General features: G+C 53.0%; 1 protein-coding gene across 1 annotated transcript in view; it reads left to right on the top strand.

Moving 5' to 3' along the window:
- Positions 1-5,752: 5,752 nt before the first annotated feature.
- Timp2 (TIMP metallopeptidase inhibitor 2) overlaps positions 5,753-17,631 on the top strand; it is a 50,951-nt gene continuing 39,072 nt past the window's right edge. Inside the window, exon 1 of the mRNA XM_005350813.3 lies at positions 5,753-6,216. Coding sequence (XP_005350870.1) covers positions 6,087-6,216 — 130 coding nt within the window. The 5' untranslated portion in view covers positions 5,753-6,086. The remainder of the gene's footprint in view (positions 6,217-17,631) is intronic.

Genomic DNA, 17,631 nt, shown 5'->3' with positions numbered 1-17,631 from the left:
AGGCGGTGTTAACTCACCATCTTGTAAGCCTTGGAATGTCCTGAGTAAACAGCCCCACCAAAAGGGTGGACCCCACCTGCCTGATGCCCGGTTGGGTGGGGAGGAACATCGCGGAGCTGATGGGAATCCCAGGTCACACTAGTACAGTCTCCTCTCAGAAAACCAGACCCGTGAGCCCATGCCCATCTCCCCAGCAGCCTCCCTCTTCCCAGCTCACATAAGTCCTGCTCAAGAAGACCCCTCCCCCACAACTGTTTCTATAGCTTCCTGTTGTTGGCTCAGGAACTACTTCCTTGGCATGTGTGGCCAGTTTGGATGCCCAGCGTCTGAGAAGAGCGTCTGGCTCTCCAGGAACCTGACAGAAAGAGGGGTGGGGGACGCTTCCTCTCTGCTCAAGCTGTCACTGAGGAGAGAGCACCACGTGCAGGGTGGGTCCCGAGATGGAGAGCTTCCCATCCGGGGCAGGCTCATCCCGAGTACCAGGGTGCCTGTTCCACTCTGAGACACGCTGACGCTGTTTACCTGGGAGAAATGAGGGAGGTGCCCTTGGCGCTTCCTCCTGGCCTGGACAGTGTTTCCTGGTCCACCCAACACATGTTTGCTGGGTGTGCTCAGATGTGGGAGAGATGAGCAGACGGCTCCACATGGCTCCAGGCCCCAGCTCTGGGCTGGGAGTCTCTTGCAAGTGTGATAGTTCCTAGTGTGTGATCCACGGATTTCCTGCTTGTTGGCCTGACTGGCTTTTCCACCTCCCAGCTGTCAGGAGAGAGCCCAGGACCCTAAGGGTGGGGCTCATTTGGAAAGTGTTTGCCAAGCAGTCACCGTGCTCCAGAACTGCATTAACGGGGTATGGCGGCATACACCTGAATCCTAACACTCGGGAAAGGGTCGGAAGTTCAAGGCTACCCTCAGCTATGTAGCAAGTTTGAGGCCAGCCTGGGATCCCAGAGAACTGAGACTCAATTTCTTCTCCCTACCTCCCAAAAACAGAGAGATTGAGGAGGCTGGGGTTGATGGTGACAGTGAGGAGGGACCATGCCCACTGTGCTCTTACCTCACATTCTTGCCTTGTCCCCGAAGAGGAGAGTCGGGCAGCAATTCTTCCTCCGTGGTTGCTCTGCGTTGTTGAGCTCCCTAGCCAAGGAACATGAGCACACCAAAGCCCCATGCAAGGGCTAATCCTGCCTCCAGAAGGCTCCTGATCTAGTCTAGGCCTCTTGGCTGGGGCTAGGCGGGTTCCCATTGCAGAAGAGAAAGAAGATAGGCAGGGTCTGAAGGCGGGCAGTCGGTACTCTGTGGGTACCAGGCAGAATGAGGGCAGAAGCTGGAGGTAAGTTGGAATCTAGACCTGGTCATCAGGGCATCTGCTCTATTATGTAGGTCTCAGGTGCCTCCTGGGGCTGTGGCTACCTGGAGTCAGCCACCCCAACTTTTATAGCCTTGAATGCGCGTTCATGCAATGCATGTTTTATTTGTTTCTTTGTTGTTTTTAAACTTTTCTTTTTTCTGTTTTGTCTTATTTTACCAGACAGGGTTTCTCTGTGTAACAGCCCTAGCTGTCCTGGAACTCATTCTTGTAGACCAGGCTGGCTTTGAACTCACAGAGATCTGCCTGCCTCTGCCTCCCAAGTGCTGGGATTAAAGGCGTATGCCACCACCACCTGACTTGTTTTAACTTTTTAAGTTTGATTCATTCTATTGTGTGTGTATCAGTGTTTTTGCCTGCATATGTTGTGTGTGTGTGTGTGTGTGTGTGTGTGTGTGTGTGTGTGTGTGTGTGTATCATGTGCGTGCCTGGGGCCTTCAGAGGTCAGAAGAGGCAGATGGGAGGCTCTGGGACCAAAGGCTCGGAGAGTTGTAAGCCTCACCATCTGGGTGCTGGGAACCAAACCCAAGTCCTTTGCAAGAGCAACAAAAAGCTCTTAACCACTAAGCTATCTCTCCAGCCCCTGGTTTTCAGGTTGTTGTTGCCTTTCTAGAGATGGGAGCCTCGCTGTAACTGAGACTGGCCTCAATTCATGGCACTCTTCCTGACCTCCTGAATTCTGGGGTTACATGTGTGTGCTGCCACATCCATCTAGGAGGGTGGAGGGTTTTACTTGTTTGTTTGGTGGGGATCGGTATCCTTATACTCACTGAGTAATGAAGATGACTTGATATTCCGTTCCCCTGTCCCAGCCTATCCTGTTGACATCACAGTTGTGTACCCACACACCATGATGTTAGGGAGGTTTTCTATTATCATCAGTTTGCAGATAAGCCTAGGAAATCGGCAGAGAAGGCACATAATGTAGTTACCATTGTCAGCTCGCAGGCTCCTGCCCTGCCTGCCTGTCCTTCCAGAAGAAGTGTGCTGTCTTGTCCTGTTTCTCTCTGTCCCTCTCGGAACCCTCTCACGTCACCCAGAACATGCTCATCCTCTTGCCCCCACCCTCCCTGCGCACATCCTCTCTCAGCCCTCTGACCGGGCTCCAGACACCACTCTTCTTCCTTAGTCTCTTCGGGTACTTCACTGGCTCCGGTGAGGCCAGCACAGTCCAGCCTCAGGGCCTGGGGAATTATCTAGCAGGCCAAAGTAGGACTGGGGAATCTGTTAGCCTACCTCCCCACATCAAGAGGAGAGGTGAAGAATTAGGGGTGTACTCATTTGATAAGTTTGCCTGGCATTCACCAAGCCCCAGTACTGCACTAATGGGGTGTGGTGGGACTTCCATCACCTGTAGGAACAGTGCTCAGAGAAACGGAAGAAGGAAGGGGGCCAAGAAGAAAGCTAGACCTGGAGATAGGGAAAGGTTTGCCTTATGGGATCCTGTTTGGAGAAGACAGCTACGGAGGGGAGGATGGACATGGGGTGTTTTCTTGCACCAGAAATAAATATATATACTCATACTGTACCCATAGGTTGACTTGTGGCTGAGAAAGCCAGCATCTGGCTGGAGGTGGGGCTCAAGTGGTAGAGCACTTGCCTAGCATGCATGAGTCCCTGGTTCTATGCCTAGCACAGCCAAAAATTTAAAAATATAGATCTGGATATGGTGGTACATTCCTTTAGTTCCAGCATTTGAGGCAGAGACAGGTAGATCTCTGTGGGTTCGAGACCAGCCTGGTCTACATAGTGAATTCTAGGACACCTAGGTCTATAGAGAGAGATCCTGTCTCAAAAAATTAAAACTAAGAATATTTTCAAATATTTATTTATTTATTTTGTGCATATAGGTGGTTTTACCTGCATGTATATCTGAGCACCATGCGCATGCCTGACACCACCAGAGGTTAGAAGAGGACACCAGATTTCCAGATTGGGAGCCACCATGTGGGTGCTGAGTCTTGAACCCAGGTCCTGTGCAGGAACAGCGAGTGGTCTTAAGCACTGAGCCATTTCTTCGGCCCCATAAATAGAAGTTAAGAGAAAGTCATCACCTTGCACATGGATGGAGATGACTCACAGGGTGCAGGGAGGGGGAGATGGTGGTGCAGGAGAGTGGCTACAGATGGGAGACATCACTGGATAGCCCCCCCCAGTGGTAGCCTAGGTCCTTGTATCCTCCCCTGCCCACCAAGCAATGGCCCTGGTCCTTTCTCATGACACCTTCAATCTGTACATCTGAGGTATTTCCACACTTGATCACTGCTTATGCTGTGCCCGAAACTCTAAGAGACGGTGCCTAAGTTACCCAGCCCCTAAGTCCTCTTAGAAACTATTTCAGATTTACAAAATCCACAGCGGTTTTTCCTCATTTGCAATAACAACAGAAGATGGAAAGAAAGAGGCTACAGGCAGCTGACATGCAATAACTTTCTGAATCAACTGTATTCTGCCCCCCCACTGTGTGTGTGTGTGTGTGTGTGTATGTGTATGTGTGTGTGTGCGTGCTCTCAGGAGTGGATGGATAGCAGAAGCCAGCTTCAGTTGTTCTTGCTCAGTGGCCATCTGCCTGTTGCTTAATGTGTGTGTGTGTGTGTGCGAGCGTGTGCGTGCGTGCGTGTGTGTGTGTGTGTGTGTAAGTGAACGTCATGTGCTTGTGAGAGGCAGATGAGATCAGAAGAGGGCATTGGATTCCCTGGAACTGGAGTTACAGGCAATGTGAGTCACCTAATGTGGGTACTGGGAACTGACTCAGGGTCCAGAAGAACATCAAGTACCCTTCAGTGCTGGTCATCCCTATTGACCGTGTTTTTGTTTGTTTGTTTGTTTGTTTGTTTGTTTTTTGAGATAGGGTCTCTCATGGAGACCTCAGAATGAGAGGTTAGGCTGGCTGCCAAGAGTCGCAAGAGCTCTCCTGCTTCTACCTCTCCAGTGCTGGGATTGCAATCACATGCCACAAAGACGGGCTTTTAAGTGGGCTCTGGGAGTTGAACTCAGGTCCTCACTCTTATACAGCAAGCATTTCACTGACTGATCCATCTCCCTGGTCCCTCAATCCTACTTTGAAAAAGTCAGCCCCAGGCATCTCTTGATGGATGACACCACTCTATTTTAGGTTAGCAACAGTCAAAAAATGGCTTTGGATTTGTCAAGGTGCTAAAAATAGCCACCCTGTCTGACATCTGTCTGAATTGTCTGTCTCTGAAGCAAAAACGACTTTTCCATTCTTTTCATGTTTCCCAGTATTCCCTGGCTCAGATCCACACCACATATTATAGCGGGAAATTGTACTTTTTCTTTTTAACTATGTATGCGTGAGTTCAGGTGCCCTTGGCGGCCTGGGACACAGGATACTGTTGGAAGCTGGAGTTACAGGCAGTTGTGGATCACCCAGGCTGGGTGCAGGGAATCGAACTCCAATCCTTAGCGAATACAGCAAGCACCTCAAGTGCCGAGCCACCTTTCCAGCCTCCTTTATTTCTAGGACCCGCCCACCCCAGGTTTGAGACGGGGTCTCCTTATGTAGTCCAGGCCGGCTTGAAATTCAGTACCGACCACGCTGACCTCAGACTCAGGTCAAATCTCCTTTCTCAGCCTCTCAAGCGTTGGCATGAGAGTTGTGTGCCGCTGTGCCTGGCTGCCATTGCTCTTTAATTGTACCATTTTCCTCCATTTTTGTCTACCCTGATGATGAACATCTGAAGGCAAAGGTCCCCGTGCAGCAGGCAGGGCCAGGCCACCTATCACCTGTTCTCTTTCAGCCTTTAGCTCCTTGGTCTCTCCTAGAACACAGACATGCTTCGGCATAACTCCTTACATGCCACATCTCCAGGGAAAGGTAACTCCGCAATGCTTGCTGGCCCCTAGGCCCACTTCAAGCGTCCATTGCTGTTCTACAGTCTGGCCAGTTATATCCTCTCTTGTCCATCATAACCACACCCCAGACTCCCTTTAACAACTAGCCAAGGACGCTTAAAATCCTAAGGCCTCCAAGTGCTCCACTTTTCTTCGCCATGGAAGGGGGCGAACGTGAGTGACACTGGCCCCAGAGACACTTTACCCTTGTAGAAAGAAAAGTCAAGAACTTGGAGCCAGGCTGGAGGAAAAGGTTGGGTCGGAGGTCATGAGGGGTGGGGGGCGGCCTGGTGGTCTTGAGGGACAAGGCCTGAATACCACCCAGAGTCAGGGCCCATCAGGCGAAACACACCGCACAGCCGTCCTTTTGGGTAACCGGGGCTACGTGGGTGCAGCCTCAGCGGGCAGTCAGGTACGCAGCGCGCGTGGCCCTGTGGTGCAGCGTGCCAGGTGGTGCGGGAAGCCCACAGCCGTGCCAGGCTGGGCACAACAAAAGCCGGGGTTCTGGGGAGGGCTGGGCGGCGCGGGAGGAGGGCTGTTGGGAGCGCCCGGCCTGCACTGGCCGCCAGCCACCGAGAGGAGGAGCAGAGGATCCTCGGAGCGCAATAAAACGGCGGCTCGGCCCGAGCCCGCAGCAAACACAGCCATAGAAGGCAGCGGAGGAGCCGAGCCGGGCTGCGCTCGCTCGCCGCCCCCCAGCCTCTTTCTTCTCCGCCGGGTGCACTGCCCCGCGCTCTCCCCTCGCCGCTTCCCCCCTACACAAAGAGGACAGAAAGTTTGCGCGGGGGAGCGGGCCAGGTGAGGAGGGGCGTGCCCGGCCCCCCAGCCCGCGCCACAGCAGCCGGACACAGGCCCCCAGCGCGCCATGGGCGCCGCGGCCCGCAGCCTTCGGCTGGCGCTCGGCCTCCTGCTGCTGGCCACGCTGCTGCGCCGGGCCGACGCCTGCAGCTGCTCCCCGGTGCACCCGCAACAGGCGTTTTGCAATGCAGACGTAGGTAAGCGGCTGTACCCGGTTCGCGTGGCCCACCTCCCTGCCGGTGCAGCTGGCTGGGGCTCCCTCTGCCATCCTTCAACTGAACGCCCCAAGCGCACTTTCTCCCTCCCCCGTTCCCCGTTTCTCTTTCTTTTTCTCTCTATGAGCTGGGAGATGCTTGGCGACCTCAAAATTCCACCGAAATTCCGCAGCAGCTCCGGCCCCAGGAAAGGGAGCCAGGGAACGCTTGGGTGTTGGCAGGCGGCCTCCCTGGGATGCCAATGCTGGGGCGGGGAGTAGGGGACACGCGGGGGTGCGGTGGCTAAAGGACTAGAAACCCCGGGAAGAAACTTCCACAGGTGAGGGGGTGGCTGTGTGAGGAGGGCTTCTCTGCAGCCATTGGGGAGTTTTTGCGTTTAGCAGGGCAGAAAGGAAGCCCCCTGCGCTGATCCTGTGAGCTCAGAGGGACTGAGGAAAGCTGCTGGAGTCCACTTCCCTGCTGCGTGTCCCCTGGAAGGCCCCACCAACAGGGCCAAGCAGGGTCCAGAGCCGGAGTATTTGCTGCTGTTGACTTCACCCCTCCCTCCGAGAATGTACACACACACATACACACACACACACACACACACACACACACGGCCTGGGAGGTGACATTATTATGATTATGAGAATCATGGGATTATATGGCTGCTTAGGTTGCCTAGCATATATGTTACCCTCAGGACTCCTTGACCCAAAGAGTGGGTGCTAGCTGGCCAGGTAGGAGGTACATAGATAGTTATGTGGTCCTGGAAAAACTGGTAACAGTGGGAGGCTCCACTTGGAGTTGACCCCCCCCCCCAAGGCCTCTCCAGCGCTGGGCAAAGTTCCATATCCAGCAGGTGAGGTTCTGGTGCCTATTCCACCTTCCCTGTGGAATAGGCTTTTATGTTCCAGCTGTCTGAGTGTCCTGTACCCCTCTCCCACACAGACTGAAGCCAGAAACGCCCTCTTGATGCCCTTTTCTGTGGCTCCTTGCCCCACCCTAGTTAGCTCTTTGGAGGGTGTTGAGCTGATCCTATCTATGGGGCTCCTTAACTCAGCCTACCTGGGCGCAGGGCGTGAGGTGTGTTTGTGGAGTGGTTTGCAAATGCAGTCTGGTTTGAGGGAAATGGGATCTTTTGTCCAGTTGAGCTTTGATGAACAGCAACATTTTGGGTTGAGGGAGTCTTTTCCAATCAGGGAATCATTAGTGTGTTTCCTCAGGGCCATCCTTTGGGGGTACGGTTGTGTAAGGCCCCTTTGTAGAGACCTCACTTCCGATCAGCAAGTTGTAGGGAACTCAGAGAAAAGCAGCAGGCAGGACTCATAGGCCTGATTCACAGGGGCCTGGTAGGAAAGAGCTGACCCAGGACGCCCACACTGCTAGCTGCAAGTCGGGGGACGCTTAGGCTCTTCTATCTTAGCCCAGACAAGATAGCAACAGGCTGGGAGCCACGCTAGTCCGTCTGGATCAGAGGTCTGATGCCTCTGTGCCTAGAGGCCCCTTCCTGCCTGCATATTGCTCTCCTCTGCCTAGATTTCCCAGCATTGCTATCCAAAGCGTTGCATCTAAGTCACCGTGAAGCCAAGACTTTGAACTCATCCCAGCACAGTGGCCCAATCCCATAACAGAGCTGCGGCTGTTGGGACAGATGTCCACAGATGGGTGCCCTGAAGCAATGGAACTGACTGTCTTGTGATCTAGGAGTTCCAAAGCCTAAAATCCAGGTGCTAGCAGGGCTGGTGGCCCAGGCCTTCCTCCCGGTTTGGAGGGTGGCACTCCGATGTTCCTTAGTGTTTTTTTTTTTTTTTGTGGGGGGCGGGGATAATGGATGAGTCCCTTCCTCTTCTTGTCTACATACGGCTATGTCCCCTCTTACAAGGACACAAGCCAGGACACAAACCACTGGATTCGGTGTTTGTTTGAACCCATCTTGACTTGATTACATCAGCAGAGACATCCCAAGAGGGTTATATTCATGGGTCTGGTGGTTGTGGACTTGTAGGAGGGACACTGTCAACTCAGCACAACCAGGGTGTCCTGTGTTAGCCCTACCCACCCCTCTCAGGATTGACCAGCGTGGACTGAAAAGTGGCTGACACCCTAGGGTAGGGAACTGCAGTGAACCCACCCTACCAGTATTGGCCTGCTGCAGGGTTCTGTCCTCCTGGAACTGATACAGATTTGTGACTTGCTCAGAGGGGCATCCGGGTCTGGCTGACGTCAGAACTGCCCATCGCTCTCTCTTGAGTTCCCAAGCTGATACGGAAGATCTGGCTCAGACCTGGGCTGCTGTTGTTTTGAAAGCATCTCAGATTTTGGACACCCAGAACCATGACCCAGGAGCCTGAAAAGGGTGCACATAGGGGGTTAATAAAAACTAGCTTTTCCGGTGGCTGCTGCGTGCACACAGCCGAGCTGCCTGGCTCAGCGTCTGACCGGGAACGGATTTGTGGGAGGGATCTCTCTGCCAATGGCAGGTCTGGAGCTATGGTGGGCAGAGAGAGTTGTAACACTTCTTATGGAAGGGATAAGAGAAGGCTGGCCCACTCTTGGAAGGCCCCTGTCTCTGCGCTTTTGGGTCAGGCCACATAGGACCCGTGTCTGCATCCTGGCGCTGCTCAGGAACACTACTGGTCTGATTCTCTCACCTCCTACCACAAGCCATGGAACCTGGAGTGGCCGAATCCGCTGAGCTACTTGGCAGACTCTGGCTGCTTTGACTGCTTTCTGGAATCAAGGGCATTCAGGAATGGGGGCCGGGAATCCACCCTCTCTGCTCAGATAGTGAGGCCTGAGGCCATAGTCAAGACCTAAAGGGCCACCAGGTATGGTGGGTGATCAAGGTGAGGACATAGTGGCTTTCTGTGGAGCCTGTGTGTGTTTGTGTACGTGGTGATGGAGACCAGAAAGGTAGGAGTGGCCACCCCAGAAAGCATGTAACACGCACCCAGCAATGACTCTGTCTTTGTTGACTCGTGGAAAAGCAAAGCAAGGCACCGCCAGGCGCTGTGAGCTTTGCAGACTTTGGTGGGTGGTGGCTCTCCGCAGAAACTGCTAGCAGCAGGCTCTCTGGGCCCCCAGGCATAGTTTTCATACTGGACGTGTCTGTCTCAACCAACAAGTCCAGAGTGGCTGGCTCTGCGCTACAGGGATGTAAGGGAGAAATGAGCCACTAGGAAGAGGAAGCTCTAACACCAGGGCAGGGGACAGCAGAGGTGGGTTTAAAGGTTAGCAGGCACACGCAGACCCTTGCCAACTGCCAGCAGGTGGCCAGTGGAAGGTGTAAAGAAAGTCAGACTTAGTGCGGTTCATGAAAATGATTAACTTTAGTGATGAACTTGCCAAATTCAAGGGTAAGCTCATAGCAACTTGAAATGGATTTGCAAGTTACAAAGGGGAAGGATGCAGATGGCTGCTGAGGAGGGGGCTGTAGGAACACTTTGACTGGTATCCTGGATGGACATCTTCTGCTGGGGAGGGTCTGGGATCTGAGTCTTTGGTAACTCCCAGGATTGGAGCTATAGAGGAATGATGTGTCAATCAAACAGGGAGGTGTGGACCCTCCCACACCACATAGCTGAGCTCAGTGAAAACATGGGACCTGCTCAGGCCTCTGAAATTCCAGTCTTCTGGTGTGATGGTCAAGTGCTCCTGCACTGGCCTGCAGATGGACTGGGTCTCAGCCTTCCTCCTCCTCACCTTCGTTTGGGCCTCCAGGTAGCTTTTAGCATGAACTCTAGATGCCTCTTTAGGTAGGAGGAGCAGCTGCCTGGATCTGGTGGGGGACTTAAGCCTAATACCTAAGGCTGTGGACAGCTTGCATTGGAACACATTTGAGAGATGTGTTTCACAACTTCAGGAATCTCAAGGGGAGGGGGGGGAGAGAGAGGGAGGGGGAGAGAGAGAGAGAGAGAGAGAGAGAGAGAGAGAGAGAGAGAGAGAGAGAGAGAGAGAGAGAGAGAGAGGGAAAGAGAGAGAGAGAGAGAACAGCAAGGGGAGAAAGAAACAAAACAAAAGGTAGGAGAAAGGTATGGGCAATCTGGCAGATGGAGGAGGGATCATGCAGGAGGCAGCAGTCCTTCCCCAACCCCGGAGCTAGGCTCAAACGCTTGCAATGCATGCTCCCCTGCCCCTGGTGCATGCTAACATGCTACTCGCGTGCACACACACCCCCGGGACCAGGCAGCTCATGGCTAGGATGGTATTTCTCCAGAGGAAGGAAATGAGACATGGAGCATAGGTAGTGTAGACACAGACTGAGAAAGGATGCTGCAGGCACAGCTAAGTGCACCTTGATGGTGTCAATTGGAGCATCCTTGGTGGATGGGCTGGACTGAGATGAGAGAATGATGCATTCACAGTGACCGAGGAAGTGGCAGGAAGTGGCTGGTGCAGATTGGGGTCATGTGTTGTCACTCTGACTGGTCATATGGTACCTTCTGTCCAACAGCGGACCACAGCAAGTCCCCGAGGACACACAGGCTGTAGATTGGTGGCCAGAATCATCAACACCTGGAACCGTGAGGCTTGGGTGTGGTTATTGGGATTTTTAAGACTGTCCAGGCAATTCTGTTGGTGTTCTGCCCATGCTGGTGCCAAGCAGTGGAGTCCCCAAGGCAATATGACAGCAGCAGAGGTTAGGGTTGAGTGGTGAGAGTCGTGTTAATTTCGATACAATGTCTAATGGCGACCTATCTGATACAATGTCTAGTGGTGACCTATCTGATACAATGTCTAATGGCAACCTATCCAATGAGAGCGCTTGGCCAGGGTCTTGGTTTAGTTGCCAGGTCTGGATAAGAACAGTGAAGCCTATGAGTGTCCCCGGATGTGGTGGAGGGGAATTCAGCAGATGAGATGCCTAAAATGCCAGGAGGAGAGCTGGTCAAAGAATAGGGAAGATTTCTGGACCAAGCGTGACCAATAGGCTCAGTGTGTCAGGAGAGGCTGTGATGTAGAGCCAGCAACTGCAGTCCTCAGCTGCTTGGAACACATTCAGCTGAACACCCCCCCTCCCAGCCTGAGCTGGCTGGGATCCATACAACCTGCTGTCCCAGCCTGCTGGGTCTCTATCATTGCTCCACTGTGCAGGAGTGGAAGGAAGTGAACTGCTCCCTGATGTGCTGTGTCACATGGGCATGTCAAAGCTTTGGGGTCCCTCAAAAGGCAGATTGGGAGCATATTCTATCATGTAAATTGAGGGGTAGCTTTTTTTGAGACAGGGTTTCTATGTGCAGCCCCGGCTGTCCTTGGAACTCCCTCTGCAGACCAGGCTGGCCTCCAACTCAGAGATCCTCCTGCCTCTGCCTCCCGAGTGCTGGGACCAAAGGCGTGCACCACCACCGCCCTGTGAGGGGTAGCTTTATGAAGAGGGGTCTGTATATGTGGACGTCTTGGAGAAGGAGCCCTTCTTTGGTAACTGCAACTGCTTTTCTGCTTAGATCTTGATCAGTGCTGGCCAATCCTAGGTTCCAAGGATGATCTCAATCCAGTGTATGGAGGGCGTGGTGTGGCTGTGTGATTTAGACACCAGTGGGCCCATGTGGCTGTGCGGATGTGTGGCTTAGACACCCATGGGCTCAGCGTGATTGTGTGGCTTAGACACTTAAGCCTCGGCACCCATGTGGCTATGTGACTTAGGAACCCACGCCCCTCCACCGTGTAGCTATGTGGCTTCGCTGCCTGTGGGCCCAGCCTGGCTATGACTTAGACACCTGCTTCTCTCGTGGTTTATTCCTCTAAGCATGTACAATTGAGTAGTCACATTTGGGTTGCTGACCACACACAAAGCTCCGCAGCAGGTGCTCCAGGGAATTTTCAAAGGGTTAGTCAGCCACACAACCGTCTTGAGGGAAGTGAAGACTGGAATATAGCACCTCAGTGATCTTACTCATTGCCTCGTGGCTGACAGGAATCTGTTGGATGGAGGGGGGGGATTAGAATGAAGCTCTGGGCAATCCCGAGGTGTGGATCTTATCAGCCAGATAACCCTCTAGGTCAAGGGGGCTGGGAGTGGCCTGGGGCAGTTGGGGGAGCAAAAGAGCTAGCGTAGTTGAGCTGGTTGAGAAAGTGGATGACTGGGGAAAGGTTACTGAGCCTGTGGGAAGCGGCAGGGCCTGGGGTCCAGTCAGTGGAACCCAGGGAGGCTTGGTTAGACACTGTGTGGAGGCAGGAGCCTGTGGGAACAATCTAGTGAGCCAGGGGGCAGTGCCAGCACCTGAGCTTAGGGTAACTCTATGGATGAAAAGAGCTTTGCCACTGACACCCACCCCCTAGAGTGGGCAGGCAGGTGTTTCCTAGCCTGGTCAGATGGTCAGGCGGACAGGGCTTTGAGAGTTCTGTTGGGCTGTGGGCGTGGATGAGGAAGTGCCCAGTCAGCTCTTTAGCAGACTGTGGAAAATGTAGGGGGAAGGGGGCTGTGGAGAGAACAGGAAATGGGGGAGGAGCCAGTAAGGGCGGGGCGCCTGCGTTTACAGCAAAATGTGGCCAGAGGCTGGTTCTGCCCAGAGTGAAGGCCAGAGACCAGCTCCATGACCTTGGATTTGAGTTCCCCCAACTCTAGTCCGGTCTCCGAAATGGAGACAGTAACTCACTCTCGCCTCTCTTAGGTTGTGGGTGATGAAAGGGAAGACAGAGGCTAACCAGGTCCAGAGCAGAGCCTGCTGGTAGTGGCAGCCAGGCCATTAACACTGAGCTGGACCTGCCTCTCAGTCCTCATTAGCTCTCAGGCAAAGCTCAGGGCTGAGATGCAGGTATCACACAGTAGAGAAAACAAAGAAGAAAGCTGATGTCCAGGGGGAACAGGTGGCAGCCAGGGTCCTGGGAGGGTCCAGGTGACAGCGACAGCAAGGATGGTAACAAGTGCTGGAAGAACCATACCTGCCCCCCGCCCCCCCTTCCTGATATTCGTCCTCTTCGTTCACTTTGTCACCCCCCTTTTGCATAGGATAAAATTCAAGGCCCAGGGCTGACAAAATGGCTCAGCGATCAAGGACCTGCAGTGCAAACCTGGCAACCTGAGTTCAAGCCCTGGGATCCATGTAAAGGTAGAAGGAGTGAACTAACTCCATGAAGTTGTCCTCTGACCTCTATGTGTGTACCACATGCAGACACACACACACACATGCACGCACACGCGCGCGCGCGCGCGCGCGCGCGCGCAACAAAATCCCCAAGACCCAGGCTGATAAAGGAGGGGTTCATGGCCCTGTGGGTAGGAGACGGCTGGAGAGGAAGCAGTTCAAGAGGAGTGTTTATAGGCTGACTTGGGAGTGGTCTCTGGGAGCAGGCCAGGTGACACATGTACCGTGAAGGAGGGATGGAGTGCGTGTGGCAGATGATTTCAGGAGGTTTGCCTGTCTGTTTGTTGGCAGAGACTGAATATGAGCTTGGTTGTTTGCGGTGGCGCAGATTAATATCTCTGATCCAGAAACAGGTCCGGAGTGGATCAGTTCTACAAGCCCAGGAGCAGCCTTTGTATGGAACGTGGTCACTCAGTTCTTGCCCAGTGTGGTGCCTGGTTTTAACATGAACATGCTTGGGATCCATTTTAGCAATAGTATGGAGTGGACACCCAGGTCAAAAGGTCAAAGAGTTCTGCCACCTGACCTGGACTAGCAGATCATTCTTCAGCGATGGGGTCCTAAGGAGGGACAGGAGATGAGAAGATAAGGAACTCAGAAAGCTGGGCTTGGGAGGTCTCATGCCAAGCAAGTTTCTTATGAAGTACAGCATCTTAGATACTGTTTGTGGGTGTGTGGGGGAACGGGCCAGAGTCAGCAGAAAGCTCTTATACAATGAGACGCAACAAGAAGCTAATCAAGCAATATTGCACAGTGGAACACATGACTTTATAGATGGAGTACACAGCGGCCTTGGGACTGATAACTCCAGTCTCGGGATGGTTGGGTTCTCAGGATCCGAGATGGAGCTCCCCCAGGGCCCTGGCCCCAGGCTCTCACTAGCTCGGCCAAGTGTATTCCTGGTTTTAGACAAGGGACCTTCTCCATGCAGCAGGACCTCAGGAAGTCTTGGATCGGCCCAGGCCTCCACAGCCGCCACCCAGCCTGAGGGTAGGACCCCACCATCAGACAAGTGGGCATCTGGCTTCCATCCTTGTTTTCAGAGGCAGCTACTAAATTGATGAATTTGCTGACAGTCCCCTGGCTTCCTTAAATGCGTGTGCGTGCACTCGTGCACGCATACACATATGCCCTCTGTAGTCAGAGGATGATTCTCAAGAGGCTGAGCATTCCTTCCTCCATGGGTTGGGTTCTAGGCATTGCCTTGAGACCCTGCATTTCTCTGTCTCTGACAAGGGCTGTTGGTCAGCCTCATTCATTAGTAAGGTATGATTCAAGCAGCGTACAGATCACCCCATTAAAGTGCGCAGTTCACGGGAGCTGGAAAGGTGGCTCAGGGGTTGAGAGCGCATACTGCTCTTCCAGAGAACCTGGGTTTGGTTCCCAGCATCCATGGCGAGAGACTGGAAACTGCCTGTAGCTCTAACTTGGGGGATCCTACACCCTCTTCTGACTGCTGTGTGTCCTGCACTCACACGCACATATGCACGTACATACACATCATGAGTGTTTAAAGCATGTGGTTTAGTGGATCCTAAGGCCCTTCCCAGATGACTCCTGTCTACGTCACAGCACCCAGAGCAAAGGTTACCTCATCTGAGCCTTCCAGGCTAGCCTCAGTCTGTGCCTTTTCCCAGAGGAACTGGTCCTTCCGTGTGTGTGACAGTCACATTGCACCAGGACATCTGGTGCAGTCTCATTGGTGACACAGCCCCACAGAAGACAGCTGATATTCTCTGACACTTTCCGGGCCTCTTTCTATGGTTGGCAAATTTACTACCATGCTGGACAGACTACCCATTTTAAATAAAGCTTTATAGAGATTGGGCATTGTCTGTGTTGTATTATACAGCCACAGCGGGGGTTGGATGAGTATGGCGTAGATTATTTAGACCCTCAAAGCCTGAGTCCTCAACAGTCTGTCCTTTGTAGAAAATTTTTTTTTATTTCCTTGGCCTCAGTGATAAAGGTGCAGGTATCTGGTTTGTGTGGTATGGTATTCATCAGGTTACCTGCTCTGTAATTTCCAGAACAACAGGGTGGCTTGAGAAAGGATGCCTGTGGGGCCATTCTCCAAGCGGACCCCGAAACTGCAGTTGAGTTCCCCCAGCCTGCTCTGGGTTCCTAGGAGAGAGGAGAGGTGGGAGGGAGGCTTCATAACAAAGCCTGATTCTCTATGCAGATTTTCCTGTGGATATAGAGTCCCAGGGGTCTCATCAGTGTGTCTTGAGGATCCGCATGTGATTGAGACAGCTTTTGCCCCCTTTCCGACCTGCGCTGCAGCTGGTTCTGACTTTCCTGACACCCTGTTGGAGTCTAACCACCTTCTGCAGAGATAGCAGAGCTTGTTGTGACAGAAGCAACCTTCGCCAGGCACCTCTCGTCATAACAGAGACCTGGCTGGGACCCCGACCTGCTGGTTCTTAACCAAGGAAGCGGGAGGTATCTGGAGAGGCCTTGACTTTAGAGACGCTCGGCTGATCAAGTCCCTACTCTATGCCTCTCAGGCTGTCTAACAAACCCTGAGGGTGTAGTAAAGAAGGTGTTGACGCGTCAAGCTCCAAAATGTGTCCCAGTGGGCTCCACAGATGTCAGCCCTGCTGTCCCCTTCCTGGACTCTCAGCTCCTGGGAAACCTGTGGCCTCTGCCCAGAGGCTATGGGGACAAACGTGCCAGAAGAGGCAGTCTCCCCTTCAAACTGTGGACTGGAGCACACAGGGACTCCTTTTCCTTGGGGACATGTGAACCCAGCTTGGCTTCTCTCCACTCTACCCTCAGAAGATGGAGCAGGAAGGTCTGTGACTTGTCCACGGTCACCAGGACAGTGGCGGGGCCAGGAGTCCCTAGAGACTCAAGCAGGAGCAGGCTCCCAGCTTTGGATGCAAGGGTGCTGTTCCTTGGGGGAGGGGAGCAGAAGGTTGGGTGTCTTTGTGGAGGCTTGGTGACAAAGATGTTGTGTCTCAACGTACGCCTTCTGGAGTCTCCCATGGGTGTGCTGGCAGAGCAATCAGGATTATAAAAATAAGCTTGTATCCAGGAATTTTTTTTTTTGAGAGAATTGGTAACAGACACCAGTAAGCATTTGGTCACAAGTTTATTCAGTCTTGCTTGTCTGGTGAAAAGGTCAGAATCACCTGGATGTATAGGACCTGGGGCCACTAGTAAGTGCCATGTCAGGTGTCCTGAGGGTAACAGATGAGGCTAGTCCTTCACGTGCTGTGTGGTGCGAGGTGAACTCAGGACCTCCTCCGTGAGCCACTCTAACACTGAGCGTGCCTCCCCCAGCCTGGCATGGATAGATATTTTAAATTAAAATGTAAAAGTGAGGACATGTGAGGGAATCAGATTCCTGTTTGCAAGTGCATTTTTTCAATTTCCTAAAATGGACTTGATTATACATGGATTTTTTTTTTAAGTTAGTACTTGCTATGATAGCCTAATAACAGGCAGACATCAACCAGGCACTCTCTAGACCTGCCCTGGCCTGGCCAGTGTGACCTGTGTTGTTTAGCAGAGTGGATATTTGGGGGTTTCTGTTGGTGATGATTTTGTTGGTGCTGGCCAGTGACCCTCATGAGGTCTACCTATTGTCTGGACCTTCTCAGCACAGGGATTGCCAGCATGTGTCTCCACCCCCATCTCACCCCCTCCCCACCCTAAGCCTTTTCCATTCCTCTGGAGCTCAAACATAGGTTCTCCTGCTGACCCAGCTAGCACTCGCTCTCTCTCCAACTCCCAGCCTGCCTACTGGGTTCATTCAGAGTCCGGGGCTCGTATCAGGAGAGCACAGGTGCTGCAGGGTTGGGTGTGGCAGCATCACCATCATTCTGAACAGACCTAGAAAGGGTAGCAATGGGAACCGGAAGCCGTGAGCAGTTTGGGGCAGGCCAAAAGAGCCACCTATCAGGAACCACCAGCACATTCTATGTCCAGGCCCTTTTTTCTGGCTGAAGATGTGAGGTGAGGGGCAAGGAGAAAGAGACACAAAAGCCAATCCCAGGGCTGTATCCATGAGTTCCCCAGAGAACAGATCCAACCAGGAAAGAAGTTCCAGGGTTTGATATGGGAATGGGCTCCCACCATGATAGACTGCAAGCCACCATTGCAGACCAGAAAGCAGGGATGAGGCTTTGTCTGTGTTCAAAGACTGAAGAATGGAGGTGGACGGAGTGAGCCTAGAGCACAAAGGATGGGGAGCCAGGATGGAGTGAGCCTAGAGTGCAAAGGATGGGGAGCCAGGATGGAGTGAGCCTATAGAGCAAAGGATGGGGAACCAGGATGGAGTGAGCCTAGAGCGCAAAGGATGGGGAACCAGGATGGAGTGAGCCTA

The sequence above is a fragment of the Microtus ochrogaster genome, chromosome 7 (assembly GCF_000317375.1).
Source record: "Microtus ochrogaster isolate Prairie Vole_2 chromosome 7, MicOch1.0, whole genome shotgun sequence".
NCBI classification, from domain to species: Eukaryota; Metazoa; Chordata; class Mammalia; order Rodentia; family Cricetidae; genus Microtus; species Microtus ochrogaster.
The sequence above is the reverse complement of the archived record's forward strand: the minus strand, read 5'-3'. Positions and strand labels throughout refer to the sequence as shown.